At 36.1% G+C, this 14,222-nt stretch overlaps 1 protein-coding gene across 2 annotated transcripts; it reads right to left on the bottom strand.

The window, feature by feature from the left end:
• Positions 1 to 2,797: 2,797 nt before the first annotated feature.
• Positions 2,798 to 12,888, bottom strand: csf3a (colony stimulating factor 3 (granulocyte) a). Of its 2 annotated transcripts, none has more exons than XM_084135382.1 (5): positions 12,589 to 12,888; positions 5,798 to 5,961; positions 5,027 to 5,134; positions 4,148 to 4,294; positions 2,798 to 3,651 (listed from the first exon to the last, which is right to left on the bottom strand). In XM_084135382.1, the coding sequence occupies exons 2-5, from the start codon at positions 5,888 to 5,890 to the stop codon at positions 3,439 to 3,441; spliced, it is 561 nt and encodes a 186-aa protein (XP_083991508.1). In that variant the 5' UTR covers positions 5,891 to 5,961; positions 12,589 to 12,888; the 3' UTR covers positions 2,798 to 3,438. The 2 variants fall into 2 exon arrangements, with proteins under 2 accessions (XP_083991508.1, XP_083991507.1); XM_084135381.1 differs by lacking the exon at positions 12,589 to 12,888 and adding an exon at positions 6,302 to 6,379.
• Positions 12,889 to 14,222: the final 1,334 nt, after the last annotated feature.

The raw sequence follows: 14,222 nt of genomic DNA on the forward strand, positions 1-14,222 counted from the left end.
CCGTGAGTCCCCTGACTGATCCGGCGCCGTCCCACCCCGGCCCCTGGTTGGGCCTCTGAATGTCCCCAGCGGACAGGTCGAGTTTGAGTTTGTATTTTAGTTTGTATTTTACTATTTTTATTCATTTTGATGAATACTGAATCTGTTTTTTGTGCAAGTGAGATAAGTAAATGCATGCTCACATTTAGTCTAGAACAGGGTTTCCCAACAGTACACAATTTGGATGTCTCCCTTGTCTGACACACATATTTCTGGTCTTGGAGTCTCTAACAAGCTTATGAGTTGATTCAGGTGTGTTTGATTATGAAGAGTTGGAAAAGATGTAGTGTCGGTGTGCCTCCAGGAACAGGGTTGGGAAACACTGGTCTAGAAATACAATAACCACCATGTCTACACCTAACTCCCCAGATCTCAACATGGGGTCAAGAGAGGTATGTCTAATGAAGATTTTCTGCATTTATTGAAGAATTTCAGCTAGTTGTAAATGATTTGATACATGCAAATGTTTTGTCACCTCACTTTTGGTAACAAAAGGAAACTACCACAGTTAATTGTAGAGGTATTCTTTTGTTGAAGCCATCAGTCTGCATTATTTAACGTAAATTTTAACATCAGTTTAACCTCAGAATTCCTATGAAAAACAACATTCCTCATAATTATGCAAAGAAGCTCTGCCAATCAGTGAACTGCATCAATTGTCTTCATACGCTCTTAAAATACTTCTATAGGACTTATATGCATATTTTGCAGTAAACCTAAATTATATTGTTTATATATAATCAACAACTATAGTATTAATCTATCATGTCATTCACACTGCTTCATAGGATTGTAGTTCTATCCCTCATTACAGCGGTTATGTGCACAGAATTGTACTGTTGTCTTTTTATCCCATTTTCAAATAGTATTGTGCTTCAAATCATTCAAATAGGATTCACCTCGTAGCCGTTTGGTTTGGTTTATGGCTTATAACACTTTAGCAAAGGCAGCTGAAAAAGATGGGCACTGTTGCACCCTTTACTCTTTATTTTCAGTAAATGAAGTAGTTACAGGTCGGTCGACCGCATTACAGTTCCATATCACTTCGCAAAATTGTTTTGGTTATATCTCAGATCAGGGCTGGACTGGGACAAAAAATCGGCCGGGGCATTTTGGCCCAGACCGGCCCACTATATGATCATAAACACCACCCATCTTTGCACGCCCTTAATTATATGCATACCAACTCCTATTCATTAAAACCACTAATGCCAGGTAATGAGTGAGATATAGGAACAAGTGAGAGTTAACAGATGAATAAGTAAAAATTGGACATTTATTAATACAGTTGAACTATACTATACAGTGATGAATCCTGAAACAAGCTATAAGCTGCATTGGCATAGCAATACAAGTGTTTCTTAAAGGATTTTTGTTAAAACTGTGGTGGTGGGACCTCGGTCCTTCTATGGGGGTTCGGGGGTATGCCCCCCCCGTGAGAAAATTTTGTGCATTTTAATGTTAAATTCATCAATCTGGTGCACTTTGAGAGTTCAAAATTAAAAGCTCCAACCCATATTCAGTGTGCAAATTAAACAAAGAAAAATTCAAACCTCTTTTATTTAGTGTCTATTTACATTACACCTACTACATAATAATAGTTATAATATTAATCCAATGACAGTAATAGACATTTTGTAAAACAAATGCACTAAAAAATAAAGGAAACTTTCATAATTAGTGTTGTACCAATTTCTATACTTGAAAGAGATAGGCACATGATCTTTTATTTTGGCGGAAAACATGGTTTACAAACGCCTCTCATTAAATTTCTAGTGAATTGCGGTAATCGTCAACTATGCAGATGTGGAAATAATCTGTAACTGGGTAATGGGTTCCTACACTCATGACATGGCCTAAGTGTTTTGAAAGTAGTTCTGCTTACCGCAGGCTCTACACTTTCTCATCTCTCTCCTGATCTTCTTCACTATCATCATCTGCCGCTGGAGCTGATGAAGGTCAGAAAACATATATTTTGACACAGTTTACAGTGTCTGCTTTAAGGGCCTGGTTCTATTTTTTCACGCTATTTCTCTGCACATTCCGTTTCTTCTCCATCTCGCTGACTATTTTGACAGATACACACTGACACTGCTGCAGGCTCGCTCACTCGTTTAAAGTTGTGATTGGGCCAGCCCAGTGTCAATCAAGAAAAGAGCCAATGGGCCGCTGATCTACGTGTTTCATGGGCCGGTCTGTCAGGAAAAAAAAAACTAACACTGACTTTTTTTTGACCAATGCATTACACCGGCACAAACCCAGCGCCGCCAATTAAGCAAAACAAAACAAAACGAATGGGCCGCCGATGTACAAATTTTATGGGCCGTTAAAAAAAAAAATAATAATAATAATAATAAAAAGTATGTATGAGTATGAGATGTATCGGCCCAAAAAGCACGTCGGCCCACCGGGAAAATGCCCGGTATGCCCAATGGCCAGTCCAGCCATGTCTCAGATCTGTGCAGCCAACCACGACAACAATGTGTGCGTCGTGGCCACATAACCACCATGGTGTGCATTATCTGTCTATAACTGAATGGGTTGTTATCATTATGTATTAATTAATTGTCTTCTCTCTAAATATGGCAAAATTACATCTCAATTACAGAAAAATACACAGAGAAAATATGAGCAACTGACTAATAACAATAAATGTTTAACACTCAGCCTCAAAAATGTTTTTTTTTTTCCTCTTTCTTTGTTATTTAGCATGACTTAAAACACAAACTTTTCAATATATATTTTTTTCTTTTATTTTGATCAAATGTGATACATCTTTAAATATTCCAAACATTTCATATACAAATAATGGCAAAAATAAATACATGTATTCTTCACTTAAATAAATAAATAACAATATTTAGTTGAACCATACATAAAATAAAATTGAATCTCATTTATGGGTGCTTTTGTATAAGTAAGAAAAACAAAAACAAGAACATAATATCACATGAAATGAGTAATAAAATCAGTAGGTTCTCACAGAGATCAGGAGATCAATCCAATGACCATGATCTCATTTAACAACTTATGAGACATGGTCATGTGCTCAATAAATAACCTTTGTATAGGATCATATAATACTGAAAAATATTTCACATATTGAGTTAAATTATATGTTGCTTTCTGAGGCAGATTGTGAAAAATACAGTAGTTTAAGGGTAAATTGGTAAATAAATAAATAAATAAATAAATACAATATAAATAATAATAAATGCGCAAAATACTGATACAGGGATCGTTTTGACAATGCTGTCGTCTGTACTCGAATCTTTGCAAAAACTCAAAGGTGAGACAGTGTGGACAGAGTGCAGACAGTGGACAAAGACTAAACTTTCCAATTCACCCTTGTCGAACACTTTAAAGTGTTCACGTTAAAACTGAAGTACATTTTGTGCATTAGTGCTGCACAGTGATAGTATTCTCTGAGATGGACTTATCGGAGGTCATACTGAGGATACTGCGGAGGACGTCACTACTGAAGTCCTGAAGCTGTTGCAGAGTGAGGTGGGCTGCCACCTGAGTCATGTATTCACCTGACAGATGTTTGGTCAGATCATGATGGTTGTCTGATGCCTGCTTTGACTGGTCAAATCCTGCCTGTGTCTGCAACTGTGAAAATACATAAATACATGAAGCATTCAAACATGCAATATATTATTAGACAGTTCCATTAAACTGCATTTGGAAATAAAACCAAAAGTTGCACCCTCCCAACACACTTTGATCATAAGTAAGACTTTTATAGTTTTTTTTCTTTTTTCTTATTACAATAGGCTTCATTGGTAGGTATATGTTTGATTAGTAAATTTTTTTTTTTTTTTTATGTAATATTATCTTATTATGACTTTTCATAAGATCAGGTTTACTTTCTCTATTTAAATTACTTTAGATTAAACACACTACTTGATTGCTATCCTAAGAGGGATACTGCAATATGATTCCAGACATGATTTAAATTTACCAGTGCTTGAAAGTAAGTTTCTAAATCAAGCCATGACTAACACTCATGCAATTCAGGAACTGAGACTGCAAAATAGTAGTACAAAACAATCATATAAATTTCCTCTTGGTTTAACAGAAGAACAGTCCAAGTCTAACTCCATACCTTGTCGATTAGAAGCAGAAGGTCTCGAATTTCAGCCTGTAGTCCTTTCACCTTGTCTGTCTGGTTCAGCATGGTTGATTTGCTGATCTCTTTCAAGAGATTCAGATGTAGTTGCAGTCCCTTCACTATGTGAGCAAAGCAGGTTTCCTGTGACAATAACGGAGAGATCTCACAATTTATTTGCTGAACTTTCAATCCTGTTATATTTGTCTTTTAAATTGTGTTCCTCAGAAAATCTGCCATCATGAAGTCTATAAAAGAAGCCTAATAATTATTAGCTTAATTGGCTTTAAAAAAAATTTAAAACAGGAAATTTTGAAGCAGAAAGACTGAAATAGTATTTTCTTGTAAAATGTACTTCAATAATCTTTGTTTAATTTAATTTGTTTTATTTTTTTTTACAAAAGTCTGATTGCTTAGAAAAGGAATAGCACAATCGGATGCTCCAGAAACTGAATACCTTATTCAGAAAGGCACATATAATGGCTTCAAAACAAAATAATGAATTCTACCAAATAACCACTCCTTGTGTTTGCTGTATAACAGCTGAGCCAAGGGATAGAACGATACTACACATAAACCACTAAAATCACTATGCACTAATGTGTGTGTGTGTAACTCTATAAATGAAATGACCACAGCCAGATCGCAAATTAAATAGCCTCGTTGCCATCTCGGTGCGTCTCTCAGAAATCAAGAGTAGGCCTAATATCATTCATGTCTGAGGCACAAATGGTGCAGTACTTTACAGTACTACACAGTTTTAGGGATTTGTATATATTCTTAGCCTTAGCTAAGTATGATGAAGAGCAACAGACATGCTTGACTTGGCAAATGGCATTCATTCATGTAAAAAAAAAAAAATGGAATGAAACTCACCAGACTGAAGTTACTAGAGATGTTCTGGAGAACTGGGGCAGAGGGTATCATTTGTGTCTTTAAGTACTGCAGCTGCAGCCTAGTTGAGTTGTGCCCCAAAGTCAGACTCTGAGAGAGATAAGCATTTGACGTGTTTAAACATGGCAACATTTCTTGTACACCAAGGATTCATACTCTAAAATCTCACAGACATGCCAGAGCAAAGTAAATTTGCATACAGAGGCCCCAAAATGTATTTGGACATGTTATGGTTGTCAGATAATGTCGAACACAGTCCACAGTTAATGCGAACTACACTGATGGTTACTTTAGGAAACTCTGCGGTGAAACTCCTTTAAAATTCGTGAGGTTATTCTGAGAAAGGTTTTAGAATCTGGTGAGATGCCAGTCAGATTTAAATGTGACCAAAGTGTCCAAACGCGTCCAAATATTGTATGCTTGTAAAGTTATATATACTGATAGCTATGGATATGAAGTTAAGGCAAACATTTTTGTATTAACATTTCCAGTTCAGTTCAGTTCTTAATCCAAGGCACAATGGTGATATGTTCAAAGATCAACTCTTCAATTGCCAGCCCAGATCTTTGGCCACTAGACTATCCTAACCACAAGCCAATGCACATAGGTTAAACAGCAAGCATGTTACCAAATATTCAAGTTCAGAGGGACCAAATAAAAACGTTTAAGAATCAATCAGTGAAAACCCCATATTGATTGACTACTCTTCTTAGTATGGAGGACGTTGTGCAGCCCTGAAACGGATGTGCTTACCTTACTGTTTATCCAGGCTGTGTGCACTGTAGGAATATCTTTAAGAATTTCGCTGATTAAACTGTGTGCCTGTTCAATAGTTTCCTTGTCCATAATGTCCAATTTCTGAGGGACAGGGGCAGATCTCACGATTCCCACGATTCCCACTAACGTGAATAACAGAGCTACAGGAGGAGAGAGAGAGAGAGAGAGAGAGACGCAATTAGAAGTACGTAACTGTGACGCAGATCTCACACTCATGGCTCAAACACTCACATGTGCTTCAGTCATGACTGGACATCATGATTTCACATAAATGCACTTGATTCTAATTGACTGGTACTGTGGTTACCTAACTTATTTCCAAACACGTATTCATGTATATTGTTTAATACATCAATCTTATAAACCTACATTAAAGTGGTATAAATAGTATAGCATAATGCAAATATTATTAAAAACAGTATATTAAACAAAATTCTTTACAATCATTATTTCATATAATTCAAAAATGAAAAGACTTACCCTGGAAGTTCATTATAACAACAGCAATGAAAAAGAAAATGTACAAAGTCACCAGACTCCAACAGTAACAAAGCCCCATCATGTTCAGAATTTATATATCCTGCAGGGGAAATTCCTCTTTTTTTTTACACTGACGTAGACAGACCAATTATGGGGTCAAAGCATAGCCTACTTAAGGTTATTGATGACTATGCATTAATAAATCATACCAAACATTATATAATACTTGAGAGACCAGTAGTTAATGTACATTCATATATGAGTATATACAAAAAATATCATAAAAAAGTTCCAATTCATTTCTTACTAACTAAATGAACAATGTAATTTTTAAATGTTATTCATGATAGTTATGATACAGTGTATTATGTAGCTAAATGCTAGACAGTTTTATTTTACTACAGCCACTTTTAACTACATTCACTTGAACTCTATTAAAAAATAAAACATCATGAACAGAGAATAATATCAAATCTGAGATTATTAAAGCATAATTTGGATATAGTAAATGAAACTTATTTTTAAGATTTTTAAGATAGTTTGCTCATAGTTGTTTTTTTGTTTTGTTTTTTACCACAAGTCTGTATGTAAAATATGATTTAATATTTTTTCTTTGATTTCGTCATCATCAGCCAGTGTGTTAAAAAAATAAACAGAAACAGCTATTGTACGTGTAATAGCACAAGACTTTTACATAGAGGCCATCTCACCCCAAGGGTCTAATTTCACCTTTTGACTTAAAAATAATAATAAAAATTACTTCACAAATCTAAAAACATGAATGTGTCCACAAATCCCTCAATAACAAATAGTCAAAAAAGCATTTGATATTCATTATAATATGTCACAAATCACTATTTTTCAGAGAACAAAATTAGATAAATTAATCAAACAGGTTTTCATGACTAAATCTCACAAATGTTGATATTCAGATGAAATGACAAAGTTAATAAGAGCATAGCTACTCATTAAATGTTAATATGAGTTTTTTCCGCCATCTATGGTCAAGAGAAAATATAACTACATATTATATTATATTATATTATATTATATTAATTATATTGTATTGTATTGTATTGTATTGTATTGTATTGTATTATATTATATTATATTATATTTATTATATTATGATGTAATATCATCTTTAACTTTCATTCAGCAGTCTCTTGATGTCAGTATTGCACTCTTTCTTTCCCATGGATTATACAAGACAAAGTGTATTTTTTGAACCACTGAATTATCATCTTTCACTCCCAAACAGAAATAGAAACAGTGATGAGACAGATACTCTCAAATATATCAGTATTGCTTTATAAGGTCATGTACTATATGGGTTAAATGAATGCACCCCTGAAATTCCATGTTGCACTAACCTCAACTTCTGCTGCCAATCTGTTATGACGTACAATGGGATTTTCACTACTGATTCGATAAGTTTGTGTACATTTGCAATGGGTACGACTATGAAGACGACTATGTAAGCAATTCTGTCCTAGTGCACACTGAAAAAAAGTGTCTGCTAAATGATTGAATGTAAATGAATCAAAATTCAATCTGTCACAATCAGTTCAAATTATTATTTTAAATAATAGTCCTCAAGATTACATTAAGTAGGCTTCCTTGGAGACTGTTGCTGAACTAATTATATATTAGATTCATTGTTAGAATGATGTCAGTCCAGAGGTAAAAAAAAAACTATTATGGATAGATAGATAGATAGATAGATAGATAGATAGATAGATAGATAGATAGATAGATAGATAGATAGATATGAAGAGTTGAGTCAAAAATCACTAATTTCTTACTCTGTCATGATGACACTGAGCACATGGTAGAAATGTATGGTGTTGTGTAATTTCACAGAGTTTCCATCAAAGGAAGCAGGGAGGAAGAGATAGTGTCAACGAGATGAGGGGAAAGGGGAAGAGTGGTTTCTAAGGAAAGCAGTATAATGTGTTAGACATAATCAAAATAAATATGACTTCATCATCGCATCATGTACATCAACAGTATGATATGTCCAATTTTACCAGAAAAAGATTTGTCTGTTTTCATTGTGAGAGTTGGAGAGAAAATAGAAACAGACAGACAGCTTCACAGAAAGAGAAAGGGGAAGAGATGGGTTGTTGCTAAATTCTGTGTGTTCGCACGAAACCCTCCATTAGCATGAACTCGCTTGGAGTAGACAGACAGAACACATACTCACTCTTGATTAAAAGTGCTACAATCACAAATTATGATGGCACGGCATTCAGATAATGAATTCTTACTCTATATCGATTTTTGAACAAGGTTGCTGCTGGAAGAGGTGTTAGTGAGGCCAGCAGGAGGTGCTCAATCTGTGGTCTCTGTGGCTCGTAATGCCACAGACTGTATAGTGACAGGGACACTATTCTGTAACAAGCACCGTCCTTTGAATGAGATGTTATACAGAGGTTAAACCTCTCTGTGGTCATGGAACTTCCTTTAAAGGTGCTCTTAGCGATGTTGGGTGACATAATTTATTGATGACGTTCGAAGTATTGTCAAGCAAAACAGAGACTAGCTCGACCCTCCCTCCTCCTCATCCCGTCCCCTCCCTTCCGTGCATTCCTTCTCCTTTTCCCCTCTTCTTTGCTATTTGTTCATCGGAACGTCGTCTCTTTGGTCGTGTGTCGGCCATATCAAAATTCAAGAGAATATAATTCTAACGTTAGTCGTTGTCTAGGACATCTCTCCTCTAGCTAACTTCCCTCTTCATGCTTCTCTCTCCTCCACTCCCCACACCCCCCTTCAAGTTACTCGCACTAACCCCCCAACCCCCACCCCCAAATCATTCTTGTCGGTTATTGGCTGGAACACTGTTTGTTATGTTTCATGGTCCAGGCTGGGCCAGTTTGTTTTTGTTGCCGTTTGTGGAGCCTGGGCTGTCTACAGAGACCGCATTTTTTTTACAGTGTGTTCAGGGGACAGGCAGCTAGCGGATAGTGAGAACTGAGGAGATGTTTGCTGCATGTGACAAAAAATGTTTCAGCCTAAAAAACGCGTGACATCGCCTAGAGCACCTTTAAAACAGTAGGGGTTGAACCCTGGTGTCCTGAACATATTCTCTCCATTGGCCCTTATCAATCATGGCCTCCAAATATCTCTCTCCCTGCCTCCCAATGTCCATATACTATCCATCCTTATGTGAGATTAACCCTAAAACCGTATTCTGGACAAATGTGGGCAAAATAATTTTGATTTATTTTTAAAAAATATTTCCCTTGATCTGATACAAGACTTGGCCACTTTTCCTAAGTTTGCCTCCTGAACACACACAATTTTTTTTTTGACTCAATTCTACAATGTTAAGTGGGTGAAAAAAAAAAAAATCCTTAATCTTGTATTTGGGTCAAAAATGGACACCCAGAGAAATGAATGGGAAAAAGTGAAAGTGAAAGTGACAGTGAAAGTGAAAGTAATGTAATTTAGAGCAAAAACTGTAATTTAGAGCATTCTTCTTGTTTTTTTGTAAAAATAAATCAATAGATCCAATACAATGCATATCTAACATACACACAAATGAAGGGCTGATCCTGTACAACATTCTCATCATGCCAAAAACTCACACTCAAAAAAATAAGCATAATTTACATAGAAAATATGGTACTTTTTGAAGTAAATAAATTCAAAAATACCCCCAAAATAAAAAAACACACCATAAATGGATAGACAAAATTTTATCGAAGACAGTGATATAACATTTATAATAAATAAAAAATAGGGTCACTCACATCTGAGTCCTCTGTGCCCACGTTTGTCCACAATTACAGAATTAAGGGCTATAAAGTGAATACGGTTTGAGGGCTACGTGTGTGAAGAGGTGTGTCCCAAAGCATAGTATGTTGAAAAGAGAATTATCAAAAGTCCCCGGTTGGTGTACTATTTCAGGAAGATTTTCGAAGTGTGGATCCGTGCACAGTGCACACTCTGGGTGCTTCTCAATATCCCTCCTCATTTCCTCGCTCCTCCGTCCTCCATCCTATAACCTGGAAACCAATTGAGCTCAGCCATCTTGAAGGACATCTCAATTGCACTGTGAGGAGGCATGGATCGAGGAGTGAGGAAGCTTCCTGAGGAGTTATGAGCAAGGATACACAGGTGTATCCTTTGTGGAAGTGTTTTAAAGGGGTGGTTGATTATGATTTCACTTTTCTAACTTTAGTTAGTGTGTAATATTGCTGTGTGAGCATAAACAACATATGCAAAGTTACAGTGTTCAAAGTTCAAAGCAAAGGGAGATATTTGCTTTTAAAGAAATAGTTTTTAAGGACTACAACAAACGGCAGGTAGGGACTACACGACATTCCTCCCGGATTAGTGACATCACTAACCCTAAAATTTACATAAACCCTGCCTCCGGGAACACGCAGTCCATGTTGAGAAGAGGAAGAGTTGTTGTAGTAGAGCACATTTGTGAGTCTGCTCAGGCTGTCGCATCCGTCTTTTCACATGCAATACAGTGTAACACAAATGCAATAGCATGTCACTCTGTAGGCATCTTACAACAGTTCCTAAAGGAGCGATTTTATAGATTATCATAACAGAATATGCTAATTGAAGATAGTAGTGTATTCTTTTGCAAAACACTGTGTGTAGTGTTTTGTGAAAAGTGTGAGGCTGATAATATGCTTATAATTGTGAAGATCTGGGGTCTCATTTATAAAACTGTGTGTAGGATCCTTACTAAAAGTGTATGTGCGCCCGAAAGCCAAAAATGGCATACGCAAAAAAATATTCCGACTAAAAAACCTGCGCAAAATAAATCTTTATAAATCCCAGTCAGCGGAAGATTGTGCGCTCATGCATCACCTCCCCGAAATAACCATATACAATGCCTTGTTTTCTATGCATATCCTCATCTGCATATCATTTGCATATGCATATTCATCCACGTGATAACATGTTTAAAGGTACAAGACATTTGGAAAACATGAGATACGGATGTGCCGTCACATTACATTGATAAAATCATTTAGTAGCCTATCCTTGCCTTTTTTTGAATAAATAAATCAAATAGTAGGCTATAAAATAGGCTACATTTCAGAGAAAGATTTTCTCAGTCTTTTCCACTGACCAAATAGTATTTTTAATTGATTTATATTTTAATGGAAACAGATAGGCCTTCTTGTGCATTATTTGCACGAAAATATTTTCTCAGACAATCTTCTATTATCATGATAAGCAATTCTCTCTGTAGTGAAAACATTAAAACACAGCACGCCACAGGAAAAGTGTTCAAATGCATCACATCCACTACAAATATTTATATTTATTGAATATATAAAATGTTGTAACTTCTCAGTAATGATTTCATGTAATTTAAGTGTTTAACTCCATTAATGAGAATGTCATATTTAATCTAAATGTTTATATGAGAAGTAAAATATAGTTTAAATCATTCTTTTATTTATTTAAACTGTTATTGTGAAGATGCATTGTATTTATGATTAGGACTCATAATGAAGATTTACGGTACTTCATCTGCCATTATACAGTGCTATGCATAAGTTTAGACACCCATGCTAAAGTTGACTAAAAAGAGGAATAAAAAATCATCTTTTGGAAATTGAACTTAATGCCTTAATTAAAAAAATTAGGAAAAATCCAAACTTTAAAGGTGCCGTAGATGTTATAATTTAGAAATAAAAGGCATATTTCCTAGCCTGATTTCATCCCGATTTGAACACTCAGTTTGAAGGGGCGTGTCTGCTGTGAGACTTCAGTGTTGTTGCCCACTGCTGTGATTGGCTGACATGCTTGCATATGAAATATCTGGCATTACATGTAGAGCTATCTGGAAAACTTTTACTATTACAGCTTTTATACGTTTTTACTATTACAGCTATCGGGATTAACGAATCATGAGAAGTTTTTTAAGTATTTAGATCTATTCCCATCACATAAAAGGTTGCAGTGATGACCATTGAGCAGATGACAGCCTGTTGATCGCGTGAATGAAGATCTTATCACTGCAACGCGATTTACTGATGCATAAACAGTGTTGAACGACTTTGAGAGAAAGATTATCTGTCTGAACTTGAACAATTACACATCAGAAATTCACATAACCCACTGGTTCTCCAGAGGCTCGGATGAAGGAGCTAAAAAAATATTTTTTGTGTTCATTTGTACATCCAAACACTGAGCAACTGCCATGCTTCGTTCGCTCGTTTGCAAGCCACGATGTCTCTCGAGGAAAAAACAATATCGCGCTGGATCTAGATAACACAGTGTAAATTATCGTTAATAAAATCACTACTTACCGCTTGCGGGAATATAACGTTAGTTGAAATTGCCCCCTTCGTCAGTATGAGACGCCGAGAGAAGCCTGGCTGCTTGATATTGTTCCAGGTTAGAAAAACAGTCCGTGGTGAAATGGGCAGAGCAACTAACAACTTCGAATTAAACTGTAGCGGTATCCGATTATAGATAGATTGTAGATAGATCTGCCATTTTCCCTATGATCCTCGCTTGTTTCTTCACCTGCAGAACTTCTGATGATTCGGCTGCGCAGTTCCGCCTGGCACTGAACATGGGCTGGCATATGCAAATTTTTAGAGGCGTACATATTAATTATCCCGACTGTTGCGTCACAGTCGGTGTTATGTGGAGATTCGCCTGTTTTTCAGGGGTGTTTTTCAAAAACGAGATTTAAATAGGAAAGAGAAAACTATGGTGTTTGAGACTCACTGTATGTCATGTCCATGTACTGAACTCTTGTTATTTAACTATGCCAAGATAAATTCAATTTCACATTCTAGGGCACCTTTAAGGACACCAATTTTCTTTGTGAATGAATAATGTATCGTAAATAAATGTTCTTCCTTAAAATACAGGGTGCATAAGTTTGGACACCCCTATGTTAAATTCCCATAGAGGCAGGCAGATTTTTATTTTTAAAGGCCAGTTACTTCATGGATCCAGGACACTATGCATCCTGATAAAGTTCCATTAGCCTTTGGAATTAAAATAGCCCCACATCATCACATAGCCTTCACCATACCTAGAGATTGGCATGGAGTACTTTCCATAAGATCATCTCTCAATGCAAATCAAACCAGCTATTAGGCTAACTGAAATAAAACCATGCCAATCTCTAGGTATGGTGAAGGCTATGTGATGATGTGGGGCTATTTTAATTCCAAAGGCTAATGGAACTTTATCAGGATGCATAGTATCCTGGATCCATGAAGTAACTGGCCTTTAAAAATAAAAATCTGCCTGCCTCTATGGGAATTTAATATAGGGGTGTCCAAACTTATGCACCCTGTATTTTAAGGAAGAACATTTATTTATTTACAATACATTATTCATTCACAAACAAAATTGGTGTCCTTAAAGGTTGGATTTTTCCTAATTTTTTTAATTAAGGCATTAAGTTAATTTTTTTATTCCTCTTTTTAGTCAACTTTAGCATGCATAGCACTGTATATGCCGTCAGTTTCACTAAACGGCCCAACGCGCTCGCTGGCGCGGACATTTAAAAAAGGATGGATATTTGCTTCAAGTGATAGGCTTGGTGAGTGAAATTATATTTGCATTATCTTTCTATATATATATCATTTTCTTTAAATTTTCTGTTTAAAAGTGACCAAAAAGACATTTAACTCCAGCTCACCATCGGTGTCGCCAAACTGCTCTGTCTCCAAAACGTTCGTACGCATGGGTCAGAGTTTGCTTGCAGGTACGCAAATTTTCCTGTCAAGTTTGTTTTTATAAATCACAACTTATGCGTCGGAAGTGGCGTAGGCCTACGCCTCTTTCAAAACCTGTTTTGTGCGTACGCAACGGTTATAAATGAGGCTCCTGGGCTGGTTTTGCTCCTTGAGTGTCATGTTTCATTCACTGTGTGTTATTTAGAATGTTAATGTATAAGCAATTGTGTAAAAAAACAGCA

Source organism: Abramis brama (genome assembly GCF_963993115.1).
Source record: "Abramis brama genome assembly, chromosome: 14".
NCBI lineage: Eukaryota > Metazoa > Chordata > Actinopteri > Cypriniformes > Leuciscidae > Abramis > Abramis brama.

Excerpts from the sequence above, each read along its gene's own strand:
- csf3a (XM_084135381.1), bottom strand. Across the intron at positions 5,135-5,797 it reads CAGCCTGGATAAACAGTAAG|AGTCTGACTTTGGGGCACAA; the intron begins GTAAGCACATCC and ends TATCTCTCTCAG. Across the intron at positions 3,652-4,147 it reads TTCTGCTTCTAATCGACAAG|TTGCAGACACAGGCAGGATT; the intron begins GTATGGAGTTAG and ends GTATTTTCACAG.